The sequence below is a fragment of the Colletotrichum lupini genome, chromosome 8, assembly GCF_023278565.1.
Source record: "Colletotrichum lupini chromosome 8, complete sequence".
Taxonomy (NCBI): domain Eukaryota; kingdom Fungi; phylum Ascomycota; class Sordariomycetes; order Glomerellales; family Glomerellaceae; genus Colletotrichum; species Colletotrichum lupini.
In genome coordinates, this window is record NC_064681.1 from 4,526,353 (window position 1) to 4,540,276 (window position 13,924).

Consider the following 13,924-nt stretch of genomic DNA (forward strand, 5'->3'; position numbering starts at 1 on the left):
TCTGTCATACCAATGAATTTGTCCGCCTATTTTGACGTCAAAGATGCTCTCCTCGAGTCACTCGAATTGGTGTCGCGTGTGTCTCGCTGCCTGTGATCTCTAGACTTGGAGAGCTTGAAGTTTCCAAAGCTACCTGCCGTGCTGTCGAGTTGACGCGGAGGCCTGGATAGCTTGGGATTCTTAAAGTCACGGGGCCTTGCTACAAAGTCGCCAGGAGTTCCGGGCTTCTCGGAATCAGGCGACTTAGACCGAGGCTCGCCAGTCGCACCGGCGTCACCACCAGAACTGACTTGTTTTGCACTTCTAGACTGGGCTTTCTCATCCTCAGGCACAGTACTGCTCGTGTTTGTAGACTCGTGTCGCTCTGGTTTCGGTACGCGGCCTTGGGCATCGACGCCTCCGAAGAAATGATGATGCGTCGCAGTGACCACGGGCAGTTCTAATTCCACGCGACCCCACACAGGCCTTGCCGATTTGCTCTGGCCCCCCTTCATATATGAGGTTGCCTGCCACATCTTGAGATATTCACGCCGCACAGCGCGCTTGGAGAAGGCGCGGCGTTTGACATTCTCAATTACAATTCGGTCTCTCTTCTCATTGTGTCCAAGACGGAGGTGACGTGCTTGCGAATATGGTCCAAGGTCCTTCTCGCCGGTGAGCAATTCGAGTTCTCGTTGACTTGGTCGTTCAGTCTCGCGAACAGGGATTAGGGCGGAAGACTGCCACTCCCACGGTTCCCGCGGTTCCTGCGATTCCCATTCGTCTCCATCGTTGCCAGAGAGTATCGAAGACCGCTCGCTAGTCATGGCATCTTGAGGCGCTTCGACGGGGCCGCCGGCGATAGGCCGTCGTCTCAACATCCTGTACATCTCAGGAGGCGCCTCTCCGGATGCGAGCTGCTGTAAAGACTCCCAATTTGCCTGGGATACCGGAGGCATAATTTTGTCGGCCTGGGCCTTCCAGAACTTTCTTGTGAGTTTCGTTACTCTTCGCAATGCGACTGGACGGCCCCAACCGTCCTTCTCGGGTACATCTTTTTCTGGATCAAGATCGCCGATTGTGCCTCTAGGAAAGGCGGCGCCCGTGGTGTTACGCTGGTGGCTCTTTTGCGCCCTGAGGTATCGATCCAGCTTGGGAAGGTCCCAATTTTCTTCCATAGGACTGAGATGTTGCCGAAGCCAGGGCGTGGGCTCGTCCCAGGTGTATTCGCGGTTCCAAGGATGGATTTCGGCGCGCTTTTCCATCATCTTTTTATGCTCTTCCTTTTTCTTTGCGAGCTCTTCTAGCTTGGCAGGGTCAGCCTTGGGATCCGGCGCCTTTTGGACAAATGTGGCCATAAGCTCGCGGCGGGATTTGCCAAGTCGGCCAAAGGCATGCCACATGACACGCCGTAGACGGGCTTGGTCGCCTTCAACGGCAGCCTGGAGTACAGGAACCTTGTGTTTTGCGTCGGCAAGGACCTTTTTGCGCCGGTCCTCTTCCCTTTCTCGAGCTTCTGCTGAGTTGAGGGACTCGGCAATGTTGAGCTCGCTTTCAGCCATTCTGTCCCGCTCGTCTCGAAAAGCCGTCCGTATGCGATGATCGAGGAACGGTCGTATTGAGGGAGGAAAGTAGGTGGCAGAGCGCAGCAGGTGGCGGTAGACATGCAACGGCTGCACTGGCCGTGGCAAAGGTATTCGAGTCTGCATTGCGGCGGTATCGGTGAAGGCCTTCGTCGCAGAGGACGGACAGGACGGCGAAAGAGGGAGGAAAGGTCAATCGGAAGGTGAGGAGGTTAGGGCGAGGCTGGTCTTTTCTTCATCGTGGTTGTTGCCAGGTCGGGCAGAAACGCATGTGCGATGTCGAGCAGGATGCATGCAGATGACAATGCAGAGGAGCACCAAGCTACCTTACAAAAAACTGCCCTGACAGGGCCTGCACCTGCACCGTCCTCTTGCGCCGCTGCTCCCCGTTGGCTCGTTGATTCGGCTGGGCTGAGTCCGATTGGCCCAAGCTCCGGATGTGGGGCCTTTAATCGGTTGGCGGTCGGCTTACCTCACACTGAACTTGAGAATTCACAAAGACAAGTAACAAGACACGGAGTAGATATGTAGGGATGTATAGGACTAGGTAGTGACATGACTTTTGCCTAAAAGCTAAAGTCCAAGGCACTGTCTTACTTCCTACGCCAAGTGCAGGATCAAGTCTCTACTCAGAGACCGATGAGAACAATAGGGAAGGTGAGCTGTTACTTGATTATACGTGACTGAAAGCATTGCACACGTGGTATTGTACTCCGTACGTACCTTGCCTTATGAGGTGACGGATGAGTGGATGAGTGGGAGACTCGACATGAGCGTTTTGACTGCCCCTCATTCTGCTATGAGATGGAGAACCATGCTTGAGTTCCATTCCATGACCCCTCAGGGCGGGGGGGAGGTGACAGAGACGCGATAAGAGGTCTGATAAGTGTGGCCGTGAATGGAAGCAGCGCCTGCCCAGTGAGTCGAGAGTGAGACGCGTCACGCCCTTTCCTTCCACTTTCAAGAACGCGTTGAAGGGAAGCAGGGGCCCAGGAGGAACCTTCCGCCTCCTGGGGGTCGGCGCACAGTCAGAAAGATGGGTAGGTACGTTCCCAAGGTAAGGTACTTTGCCTTGCGTACCTACCTACCTTAGTAAGTACCTTACCTTAGGTAATGCATTGGTGAACGTGAGAATGGTGGCCTGTGCATCTCGCTTAACACATGGGAAAGCACCAATTCTCCCCCTCCTCCCTTCCCAAGTTCCCGCCCTTGAGTCAGCCGTCTGCCCCCGTTCCTTTTCACTACTTCCAGGTTCCCAGCCAGCGAGCGCACAGCGTGCCGTAAATTGAGACGCGCGACACGCTCACATCGCAAGACACGCCCTCGCGAAACAGACACGTCCCCAACACCGTTAATTGAAATTCCCATTTCGGGCCCAGTGCCGCGGGCCCTTTTTCATTTTCGGACCCGGCAACCAGAGCGACGAATACTCGCAGTTGTGAACTCTGTCAGATATCCACTTGCTCTCCAGTCTGCCGTTGTCTGGACGCTCCAATCTCAACCTCATCCTTCTTCCTTTGGTGGCACTTTTTTGCGCCTTTCTGAACCTCAAATCCACCGCCTCTTTCTGCTCTTGGCTCGAACCCGAAAGACACCTCTCTCTCTCTCCCTTGGAGAATAGCCGCCTACCACCCAAACCTCGCCTTCGCATCCTTCCACTCACAACCCACGACTCTACTCTGCTGCTGCTGCTGCTGCTGCTTGTCCCTCCAGCTGCCCTGCTTTGATCTTCCATCATCCGTCGTTACTGCTACCTGTGGCATAGCTACTGCATCCGCATACCTAGTACGGAGACAGTCGATACCCAGCACAACGCACACAAAGCACCCGGTCAAAGGTGGCGCAACGCAAAGCACCGCAAAGCAACGCACCGCACAACGAGCCCCCAACCAAAGACCAAAGGGAACAAGACGGCCGCGGTTGCACGCATTTCGCATTTCGAATCAGCGCATCCCCCAAATCCACTCTGTGACCTCTTCATCTTCTCAACCTCTACAACTACAAGGCCAAGCCATACCTCTCAACGTCGATTGATCGCCTCATTTATATAGAGCTCCGTTCCTCTACAACCCCTCTCCCCTCCTCTCCGCCTACCGATCACATCGCCTTGCCATCGCTTGCTCGCTGCCAATGTGCTAGCGCTGGCACATGTCTTCGACCACCCTCACAACTGCCCAACCCTCCCACTCCCTCAATTCCCGCCGCAAATCCTCCTTGTCCACCGCCCGACACCAAGATAATCGCGGGAATCCCGCTTCTACAGCAGTGATGCCTTCCGCATCGCAATCACAGCCATCATCCCAACAGTCTTTCACAATGAGCCAGCAATCTCAGGGCGGCTACCGAGCCTATGGAGGGGACTCGAGGCTCGCCAATGAGGCCCCGCAGATTTACAGCGTAAGTACCGGTCTTGCGTGTGGTCGCGCTACCCCAATGTCGCAGTTCACCACACTGGACAGTCGCACTGACAAGCGCAACTAGGCCGTCTATTCCGGTGTCGACGTCTACGAGATGGAAGTTAATGGTGTCGCCGTTATGCGCAGGCGGCAAGACAGCTGGCTCAATGCCACACAAATCCTCAAAGTGGCCGGTGTCGACAAGGGAAAGCGCACAAAGATACTCGAAAAGGAGATCCAGACTGGCGAGCACGAAAAGGTCCAGGGAGGATACGGAAAATATCAGGGCACCTGGATCAAGTTCGACCGAGGCGTCGAAGTCTGCCGTCAATACGGCGTAGAGGAGGTCCTGCGCCCCTTGCTAACGTACGACATGGGTCAGGATGGAGGAGTGGCAGGCCGAGGAGACTTCAATACCCCGACCAAGGAGCAGGCCATGGCTGCGCAGAGGAAACGAATGTACAATGCCGGGAACGAGGCAAGGACGAATGCCATGGCCGGTCTCAACGGCACCTTTTTCAAAAATATCTCAACCACTGCGTCGCACGCTGTCGCTGCTATCAGCAAGGCACGATTCGACTCGCCTGGCCCGAGAAGCCGTAACGGACCCACCAAGGCGCCCAGCTTCAGCCGCCAGAGCTCTATGCAGAATGGCGATGACTTCCCGGGCAACTCACAGCAAAGCTTCGCTTCCGACTACGGTAACCAGAACGACTCGGCCTATTCGACCCAGCAAACAAGTCAGCAATTTGATGGCCCAGAGCCGCCTAGGAAGCGACAGCGGGTAACCATGACACCGCAAGACAGCTTCGGATACAACAACAACTCTATGGAGATGTACCAGAACCAGTTCCCCGGATCGCCCACAGAACCCAACGAATCCTTCATCTACTCTCAAGCGAATGCCCCGCCACACGACGGCCACAGCCCTCTGAGCCCTTTACCATTCGAAATGTCCCCTGATGCGGAGGCGAAGCGTAGCATGCTCATGAGCCTCTTCATGGACTCAGCAACCTCGGATCAGTCAAAGCATGAGATGCTGCGGACATTAGCCCCCATTGAACTGGATATGCCTATCGACCAGCAAAGCCACACTGCCCTACACTGGGCGGCTACGTTATCACGTATGTCTCTCTTGCGGGCCCTCATTGCAGCAGGCGCCAGTCCTTTTCGAGTCAATGCCTCTGGAGAGACCGCTCTGGTCAGGGCATGTGTTGTGACAAACTCCATGGACCTGGGACAGTTTCCCGATCTCCTTGATGTTCTCGGAAGCACCATCGAGGTTCGCGACAGCAAGGGACGGACCGTTTTGCACCATATTGCCATGACGAGCGCCGTAAAGGGCAGGAACGCCGCAAGCAGGTATTACCTCGAAAGCCTCCTGGAATGGGTCGTGCGACAGGGCAGCAATCCCAACGGGCAACTCGCTGCCAATGGAAAGGGAGAGAGCGCTCCAGCCAGCTCACAATCTCAGCCATCATCACAGCCCAAAATGGGTATCGCTCGCTTCATGTCGGAGATTGTCAATGCCCAAGATCATGCCGGCGACACGGCCTTGAACATCGCAGCACGGATAGGCAACCGAAGCATCATCTCACAACTGCTAGAGGTCGGCGCTGATGGCGAAATTGCCAACCGCGCTGGTCTGCGGCCCGTAGACTTTGGCATCGGGGGTGAACCTGCGGACGAAGCTTCCAAGATCATCAACGGAGCCAACGGCAACGCAACAAATGGAGATGTCGAGAAGAACGGACTCGTCAGCAGTGAACCAACAAAGGAAAGCAGTGATGACATTATTTCATGTAAGTTTAATGTCCCCCTTCTACCACATCACCAAACTGACATTCCATCAGCGATTACACATCTCCTTACCGAAGCAAGCTCGACTTTCCAAAGCGAAGTGAAGTCAAAACAGGCCGTCATCGAGTCTCTCCACACCACCCTCCGCACAACATCAGCCCAACTAGGCGAGGCCAAGAGAAACCTCGAAGCCATGCAAGCAACTTTGCGCAAGCAGCAACTGGCGCGGCAAAAAGTTTCAAACCTGAGCCACGCCCGCGAAGAAGAACAAGTGCGCCTCACGCAGGAACAGAATCGGGCGGGGCGAACGAATGCCCTCTCATCGTCGTGGGAGACGGAACTCAGCGCGGCGCTCGAGACGGCCGGCACGAATGGCGAAGGCGGCCTTTTGCCCTCGGCGGCGACCCTCAAGGCGAGGTTGAGCGCCGTGTCGGCAAGACGGGACGTTACGCGCAAGATGGCGGGTGCGCTCAAGGGGAGGAGCAAGGACCTCGAGGTCAAGTACCGGCGCGTGGTGGCCATGTGTACGGGGGAGCCCGAGGACCAGGTCGATGCTGTCGTTGATGGTCTGTTGAGGGCGGTGGAGAGCGAAAAGGGCGAGTTGGAAGTTGAGCGTGTGAGGCGGTTCCTCGGCGGCGTCGAGGGTGTGGTGCACTAAGGGACTCTGCCTACTGTGTGGTGTTGCGTCTCAACAGGATGGAAAGAGAAGAGAGAGAAGTGCTCTCAGGAGAGAGAGAGCTATTTTGTGTGGATATTGTCATACCCCTATGTTGGAGAAGCATCCATTTTTTTTTATTCACGCCAATCCGATCGTTTTGGCAAGTATTCATATATTCGAAAGAGGAGTGGTGGTCTTTTGCCTGGTTTTATTTTACTCAATGGCGTTGGAGGGGAGTGAGGAACGCAAATCAGGAGATGCGCGCGCGAGGCTCAGCTCAGAATATCATGATATCATTTATTCGTCTTGGCCATACAAGATGAGGCTTTCAACAATCAAAGTCTTTTTCGATCTTCAAGACTCGATGAGGTTTTTCAAAACGTCCTCATGCCTAAGCTATTTTATGAATGTTTTGCCCACCTATGAAATAAGGTATCCCAGGGGTGGTGGTGGTACCAAGCTTCTTGACTTTGTTTGTTCCCTCCCCAAAACGCCTTGCAATGCTGCTGTGAGATTCTGAAATAAAAAAGCATCGAATCGCTTGTCCTTCTCCTCTTTCCTTGCTTTTCCTCTGACTAGTCCTTCCCTGCTTTCGTCTTTCCCAGGCAGTCTAGTCGTGACAGTCCTCACCTTGCCAGGCCAGACGCATAAAGGCCCTCCCATCGTTCCTCAACACCGCCCACCAACTTCTTGGCTCTCTCAATCTCCCTGTTCAGTTCCTCCACATTGCGCGTAAGCGCACTAACCTCCTCAAACCGTCTCGCATCCCGAGCAGAGTCCACCATTTGCTGCACCATGAAGCGCTGCTCCTCCAGGACCACTAAACGCTCACGAGCCTCCTTCTCTTCCGTCTCGAGCGCTGATACGGCAGTGCTGGTCTCGCTTGCCTGGCTTGCTGTTTCGGATTCGGCGAGCTCTTGATTACGGAGGGGCGAGAGGTGGAGGGACGACGAGGACCCATTCACGTTGCCAGACTGCAGGGCTCGGAGGCGAGAAGCCTGTGATGAACGAGAGCGTAGGATTTGTGGCACCGACTTGAGGGTCAACATATGGGTATGTAGGAACGTAGAGGCGGCAGCGTAGACGGCTTGCTGTAAGCGAAGCTGTGTCTTGGAGGTAGTCTTCATATCGCGGAGTCGACGGGCGGCCGTATCGTATTTGGTAAACGCATCGGTAAGGCGTTTCCTGATTTTGGAAGCCTCCTGAATCTGAGCATGTGTGGGAGGTGGTTTTGATGATTCGGCCCCATCGTCCCCCTCTGGCTGGAGAGCAAGTAATGTTCGTTGGAAGATGGGCATAAGCTGGCGAATACCGCGCTCGAACTGGCACAATGTCTCGTATGCTCGCTGGTCAGCTGGCTTGTGGGAGATGGTTGACGCAAAGTCGCGCTTCGCAAATATTGTGTGATTGCATTCGCGGCACATGCGAACGTCGATGCTGAGTTGGCCAGGCTGTGCCGCTGTTGGAGGCTTCTCCGTCGCAGGGCTCGTAGCTGAGACTGTTAGGCGCGACACGCGTGAAAATGATGCCGTAGATTGAGACTCACGACTGGCAATGCTCAAGCCCACCTCACTCGAGCAGCCTGTAAGTGGATCGGCGCAGACCACCCTGCCACATATGCGGCAGTGGTGTCTTCTAAACGTCCAAGATCCAAACTCTTGTTGACAATATGGGCATTGCGTGACGGAGGCGTCATCTTCCCAAGTAACAACCGACTGCTCAATCAGTTTCCTCTGGTTCTTTTGACCCGCAAGGGCGGCGACAGGCGACAGCAGACTTCCTCCATTTGTTGTGACATCTTCGGGCGCATTCGCAAGCAATTGCGTCAGCTTGGTCAAACGCTTTTCCAGCCTAGCCACTTCGAGATTCTGCCTCTCGACCCTCTTCCGTCGCATCTCGGCAAACGTTGAGGTGTGATCAATCAGGACACCGTTGTGGTCGTTGTAGCCATCTCTCGACTTGTAACACGTCTCGCAGACTCGGACCCAGTATCCCCGCACGGGGTCGTGCTGGGCAGACCTCGACAACTTCATCTGGTACATGGTGTGCTCCTCGCAGAATAACCTGCCGCAATTCCTACAATTGATGCTTCCATTGACAGCTCCAAGGCCTTTCCCGCACGTCGGGTCGGTGCATCGGTCGTTGCTCGTTTGTCGTTGCCAATGCGATCGTGTAATGAGCTCGTCCGGGTCTATCGGTCCCTCAATGAGCTCCGCAGTCGTAGGCGGGGCAATGGGCAGGGACTCGTTGGATTCGAAGACGTCGAGACCTCGCAATTTTTGGTTGATTATAGACAGTGGTTGGAACCGTTTGGCCTTGAGCACCTGCTTGTCGAACCAGGTGCGGACCTCATCTTGTTCGACTTCGGGAAGTTCTTGGTGGTTATCGTCGATGTGTCTGAGGAGGGAGGGTCAGAGACTAGAGTTCAGTGTCGCAAGGACGCAAAGACAAGTTCACCTGTTGAGTTGAAGCAGGGTCAACTGTGGTTTACCATTAGCAAGCCTCTCTCATGGACGACAAACGTTGCAACAGACCATTTCCTCTTCACATATTGGGCAGACTAGCTTGGAACTGGAAGTAGCGGCTCTAGAGGGGCCTCCAACACTAATGTTGGAACCAACATCTTGGGCAAAGTCGGGTAAAGGGCTCGAGACTGGAGGCGAAGCCGAGGAGGAGTTGAGCGACAGAGTGCTTTCTGAGGGAGCAAAGGGACTGGGTGTGCGTTGGTGCCCGTTGATGGCGGGAGGCGTGGGAGGGGCGAGGCCTTTGCCGCTGCCCAAGATGCGGCCGCCTCCCAGCTTGCGGCCGGACATCGTGGAAAACGGGAAGACGATAGCTACGAGACCATGAATCGGAGGTGGAAAGGAGGGGACGTCGATGTTCGTTTGCTCGGGTTGTCTCGGCGGGATCGGAATTTGAGTGTGTTGGAAGGGCGGGGGGGTTTTGATGGTGTAGATGGCAGATGGCAGATGACAGACGCAGGTCGCAAGTGCAAGTGGTTCGTGGCGGTGGTTCGTCTTCACGGGTGATGGCCCCGTCACCTCAGCTCACGGGCACCTCAGTGGAGGGCAGGATGGTTCCAGTTCCAGTTGCAGTTCCAAGTTGTAGGTTCCCTCGCAGCCCGTCAGGCCTCTTCCCTGCCCAGGGATTGGAGAGAATCAGCAGCAAAGCAGTGGGCGGACGGCAGGCGGACGGCGGGCGGGAAAGGCAATGGCAGGCAATGGCAGGGCGGTAGGGGAGGACGACAGGGGTTGGGGAGCAACGCATTCGGCGGGATTTGGAGACCGGGACGCTAAAGACATGCGCTAAAGGCTGCGCTAGTGGACACACGCGCTGACCAGGGCCTACAGACAGGGGGAAGGCGGGGCAGCCGTGTGCCGACTGATACAGAGGTACTTCTATCAACACCCATGATGAGCCGTGGACGAGGTATACATCTATCGTGCAGACCGCCATTGCGTTCCTCGGTGTGGGGACGCCAGCCTTATCGACGGCCTTTGCGCCTTATCGCCCCCGACCTGGCAGCTGCATCTCTCCAAAACTGCTGCCCAAAAAGTTGCCTTCGTCATCGAGGAACTCCAGAGTCAAATCTCGTCCCATAAACCACCACCTTCACCACGCACTACACATACACAACATGGCCGCCAAGTCGACAACGAAGAAGTTCCCCGAAGTCAAGGGCGGAGGCAGTCTGATTCTGGCATGGCAGATCAAGGGAAAGAAGGTCCTGGTTGTTGGAGGAGGCGAGGTACGTTATGTTGCACACCCCATGCTGCGGCATCTCCGCGGCGTAGCTAGAGCTCTCTCTCTCTCTCTCTTACACCAGAAATGACTCTTCCCTCGTGCCATACTATCGCCGTCTTACCATATTGTTGAATGCTAATTGTCTGTCTGGAACAGGTTGCCGCCGGTCGGATCCTTAACTGCCTCGATGCCGATGCCAATGTCACCGTTGTCTGCCCCGCCTCTGGCCTCAACCCCGAAGTAGCCCACCGTGTTGAACAAGCCCAAGTTACCCACGTCGATCGTCTCTTCGAACCCTCTGACCTAGATGGCGCAGCCATGGTTCTTGTTGCCATTGACGACCCGGCCGCCTCTACTGTAATCTGGAAGTTGTGCAAGGAGCGCAAAGTGCCCGCCAACATCGCAGACGTACCCCCAGAATGCGATTTTTACTTTGGCAGTGTCCACCGTGACGGCCCCCTTCAGATTATGGTTAGCACCAATGGCAAGGGCCCCAGACTGGCTGCCATCATCCGGCGGCATATCGCAAAGTCACTTCCCAAGAACGCCGGCAACGCCATCGAGGCCATTGGTACACTCAGAGCGAAACTGCGCAAAATGGCTCCGAACTCGGAGGAAAGCCCTAAGCGCATGGGCTGGTACGTCTGAACCCTTGTCTGGGGAGTTCTACTTTACTGTTACTGTAAGAAATGCTTACAATTGAGCAACAGGATGATCAAAGTCAGCAACAAGTTCGACTGGGAAGAAATCTGCGATCTCACCGACGAGGACATGGAGAACCTTCTCAGATTCTATGCGACAAACGAGGTGCCTACAATCGACGACCTCTTAGCCATGAGGGAAAACCCTGGCTTCAACAAGATGGACGTGTTTGACGGGTCCTTTGGTTTTTCCGTAGGCGCATGATACATACCAAAGACATGTACATATCTTGTGTACATACATACTGGATATGGGTGTTTGAGCGATATTGGGCGTCTTTTCATTGGAGTTATCTAGAGTGCTTCATTGGCGACATCTCACGACATGAAAAGGTTTCGGAACTAAAAAAGGGCCAGGCGCAATATGGCATGACTGGCATAGAATCTTTGGCTTGGAGCAGTGTACTACTATGCGGAAAAGAAGACTAGAAGGCGCGTTATCGAGCCTGCATCTTGACTTCATACCTTTCGACTGAGATAAGAGCTCAGGGAGATATGTTGTACTTGGCGAATGTGGTCTAGCATGGATTGGCTGGGCTTGGGTTCGAAATGTAGTGTGCAATTTTCATCTCAAGGCTCATACGATATTTTCTCCTAATCATTATGCTGGAATTTGTTATGAAGACGTTCAACTGTGGAAGCAGCTAGATTGGTGGTGTTGGGTAGTCTCCACTCACTCTAGAACATTGGTAGGCGCGTTCATGTCCAGCTTAGCGAATAGCCTTGAAATCATTTTGAACACAATCCCCCATTCCGTAATGATGAGACTCTATGAGAAGTGATATCGATTTGACCATCCTGGGTGTTTTCATTCCAAACCCGTTCGGGACAAAGGTTCCGGAGCTGGCGCCGATGGATCCACAAAATCGGCACGGCGTGCAGGTGCTCTACAAAGGTACCTGCCTCCGGGTACCTTTCGCCACTGCGCCTCTTGCCCGGGAAGTCTGCAATTCAATTCTACCTCTCACACCATTCATAACCTTGGACGAAGTTCCTCTATCATAATACACAGTGTATTCATTCTAGCTCGGACCATCTTGCTGCACACATTCACCTGTATCATCGTTGTAGGCATCAATATCTTGTCTGCCCATCCCCAAGTGCCCATCGCCAATTGGCCCCACGTTAGCTTTAACAGGCCATCTTCCTTACTTTCTACGCATCACAGCTACTTCGCACACAGCATCCGCGTGCTTTGGCGAAACCCACAATCAACAACACCGAGAGAAATCGCAGACCGACGCGCATTCTACTTAGACAATTCCTACGAACCTGCTATCAATCGAGAAAGTCGCAGACTCAGCCAGCACCAACGCGTCATCATTGCACCAAGTACCAATTTAAGACATCACCGTTTCCGCACCCATTCCCCGAGTCGCCAGCACCCTCGCCGGCTCACCGCAATGCCTCCTCGTGGTCGCCCTCGTGCGGCCGCGGCCGAATTCGATTCCGAAGTACTTCCCGAAAGACCATCTCCATCGTCCCTCGAGGAGCGCGAACCACCTCCGCCCTTCTTCAACACCACCTTTTCTACCCATCGCGCATCGCCGCTGTACGTCGGCGCCAACACCCTGAGCTTTCCTCGATTACAGGCACTGTCGCAGCGCTTACGCGACACGCTCGTGGGAGATGTCGTCAGAGGTGTACAGGTCGGGCTGGAAGGCAGCGACAGCTCTCTAGGACGCGCCGGCCCGCTGGAAAAAGCTGGAATACGATGGGTCGGCGTTGAAGCTCTACTAGGCGGCGCGGACGATACGGACCCCGATCTGAGCAGGGATCTTAGCAGCGATGGTGTCGAGACCGATGAAACCGTTCGCAAGAAGAGATGCCTTGTATTCGAGATGAGATACGAGAACGCGCTGTGCACAGCTGTGCTGCTACCATCACTTTCTGAAAAGATCACGGAAGAGCCTACTGCCGAACTGCAATCGGCCAATAGCCTCGGTGTGCCTGGGTTGCTTACCAGCAGCGGCACAAAACATGACAGGCACTTTTTGCATCTACCTCTGCTTCTCCTTCGCATGCCTGCACCTTTGAAATCAGTTATCGTTGACTTTCTGTCAAGCACATTCGACTGCCGGATTAGTTCGTTACGCTTGGGTACGAAAGGCCTGACTACGGCATGGGAACGTTGGATCGAAGATGCCGGTCTCCCCTCACAGGGCCCTCTGGCAAAAGACATGGTCTTGACCCTGGGATTCTACATACCACCCGCAGTGACCTCAGATGGCACTGACGAACAACCCCCAGACGGGCTCGGAATCAAGTCAATCGACATCATCATACCGGCTGAGGAGCTCAAGCGGTTTACAAAGGAAGGGATGACGCTCACGAACCCGACGATTATCAACAAGGCAGGGCTCACTCAAGGCTACCAAGAGGATCCTAGAAAGAGAAAAAAGCTCGCGGGCGGCAAGGCGGACGAAGGATGGGGATGGGTTGACCGCCAAGGGGAGCATGACGAAGCGTTCTTGCATGCTTTGGGTGCCTACTTGGAAAAGCATCTCGCCCTGAATCTCTTCCATCCTGGCGTGAGAGTCACCAAGATTGCTTGTGGCGGGTTCGTGCTCTCAGAGGGGCGCGTCAAGGTGTTTGTACCACCTGGCGATGATGAAGAGGTGTTTGAACCGGTCAAAAATTTGATCAGCGATCTCATTGCCAGCGCCAACTCCTGATCCATCGAGGCCTCGTCAAATTCGGTACAACTATGAACAGGGCAGACAATCTTGTTGCTGCATCAGTTCCCCTCTCACATACTTGAGAGCAGTCAGACGGACGGACCTTCGACTCGGGACTTTGATTCAGAGCCACGACTATGACTTCCACTCCGTAAGAGCGGATGTAAGATACTCATTACGCCCTTCGACCCTCCAGGGGTGGGATCATCAGGACGGGGAATTACGTGCCCCTTCTGGGAAATAAGAACAATCTACATCAATCTAGAATAATTCCCCGGCTCTATGGCGTATACCGGTCATCCGAAAAGCTACATGGCACATCAAGTAGCCCGGAGGAATGGTGGAAGGCCTCTCATAAGCGGCAGCAGTGGTGGCCAAGACCCTG

The 13,924-nt window shown here is 54.6% G+C and overlaps 5 protein-coding genes across 5 annotated transcripts; 3 read left to right on the forward strand and 2 right to left on the reverse strand.

Annotated features, from left to right (window-relative positions):
• Positions 1–26: 26 nt before the first annotated feature.
• Positions 27–1,688, reverse strand: CLUP02_15820 (uncharacterized protein; the record flags this gene model as incomplete). Its single annotated transcript, XM_049294744.1, has 1 exon — positions 27–1,688. The coding sequence occupies one exon, from the start codon at positions 1,686–1,688 to the stop codon at positions 27–29; it is 1,662 nt and encodes a 553-aa protein (XP_049151891.1).
• A 2,022-nt stretch (positions 1,689–3,710) lies between these two features.
• Positions 3,711–6,416, forward strand: CLUP02_15821 (uncharacterized protein; the record flags this gene model as incomplete). The annotated part of the gene is made up of 3 exons (XM_049294745.1): positions 3,711–3,959; positions 4,044–5,760; positions 5,812–6,416. The coding sequence occupies 3 exons, from the start codon at positions 3,711–3,713 to the stop codon at positions 6,414–6,416; spliced, it is 2,571 nt and encodes an 856-aa protein (XP_049151892.1).
• Positions 6,417–7,042: 626 nt separating this feature from the next.
• Positions 7,043–9,229, reverse strand: CLUP02_15822 (FYVE zinc finger; the record flags this gene model as incomplete). The annotated part of the gene is made up of 3 exons (XM_049294746.1): positions 7,043–8,813; positions 8,874–8,896; positions 8,951–9,229. The coding sequence occupies 3 exons, from the start codon at positions 9,227–9,229 to the stop codon at positions 7,043–7,045; spliced, it is 2,073 nt and encodes a 690-aa protein (XP_049151893.1).
• Positions 9,230–10,053: 824 nt separating this feature from the next.
• Positions 10,054–11,066, forward strand: CLUP02_15823 (siroheme synthase; the record flags this gene model as incomplete). Its single annotated transcript, XM_049294747.1, has 3 exons — positions 10,054–10,164; positions 10,317–10,798; positions 10,871–11,066. The coding sequence occupies 3 exons, from the start codon at positions 10,054–10,056 to the stop codon at positions 11,064–11,066; spliced, it is 789 nt and encodes a 262-aa protein (XP_049151894.1).
• A 1,198-nt stretch (positions 11,067–12,264) lies between these two features.
• On the forward strand, positions 12,265–13,536 carry CLUP02_15824 (uncharacterized protein; the record flags this gene model as incomplete). The annotated part of the gene is made up of 1 exon (XM_049294748.1): positions 12,265–13,536. One exon carries the CDS (start codon positions 12,265–12,267, stop codon positions 13,534–13,536), a length of 1,272 nt encoding a protein of 423 aa, XP_049151895.1.
• Positions 13,537–13,924: the final 388 nt, after the last annotated feature.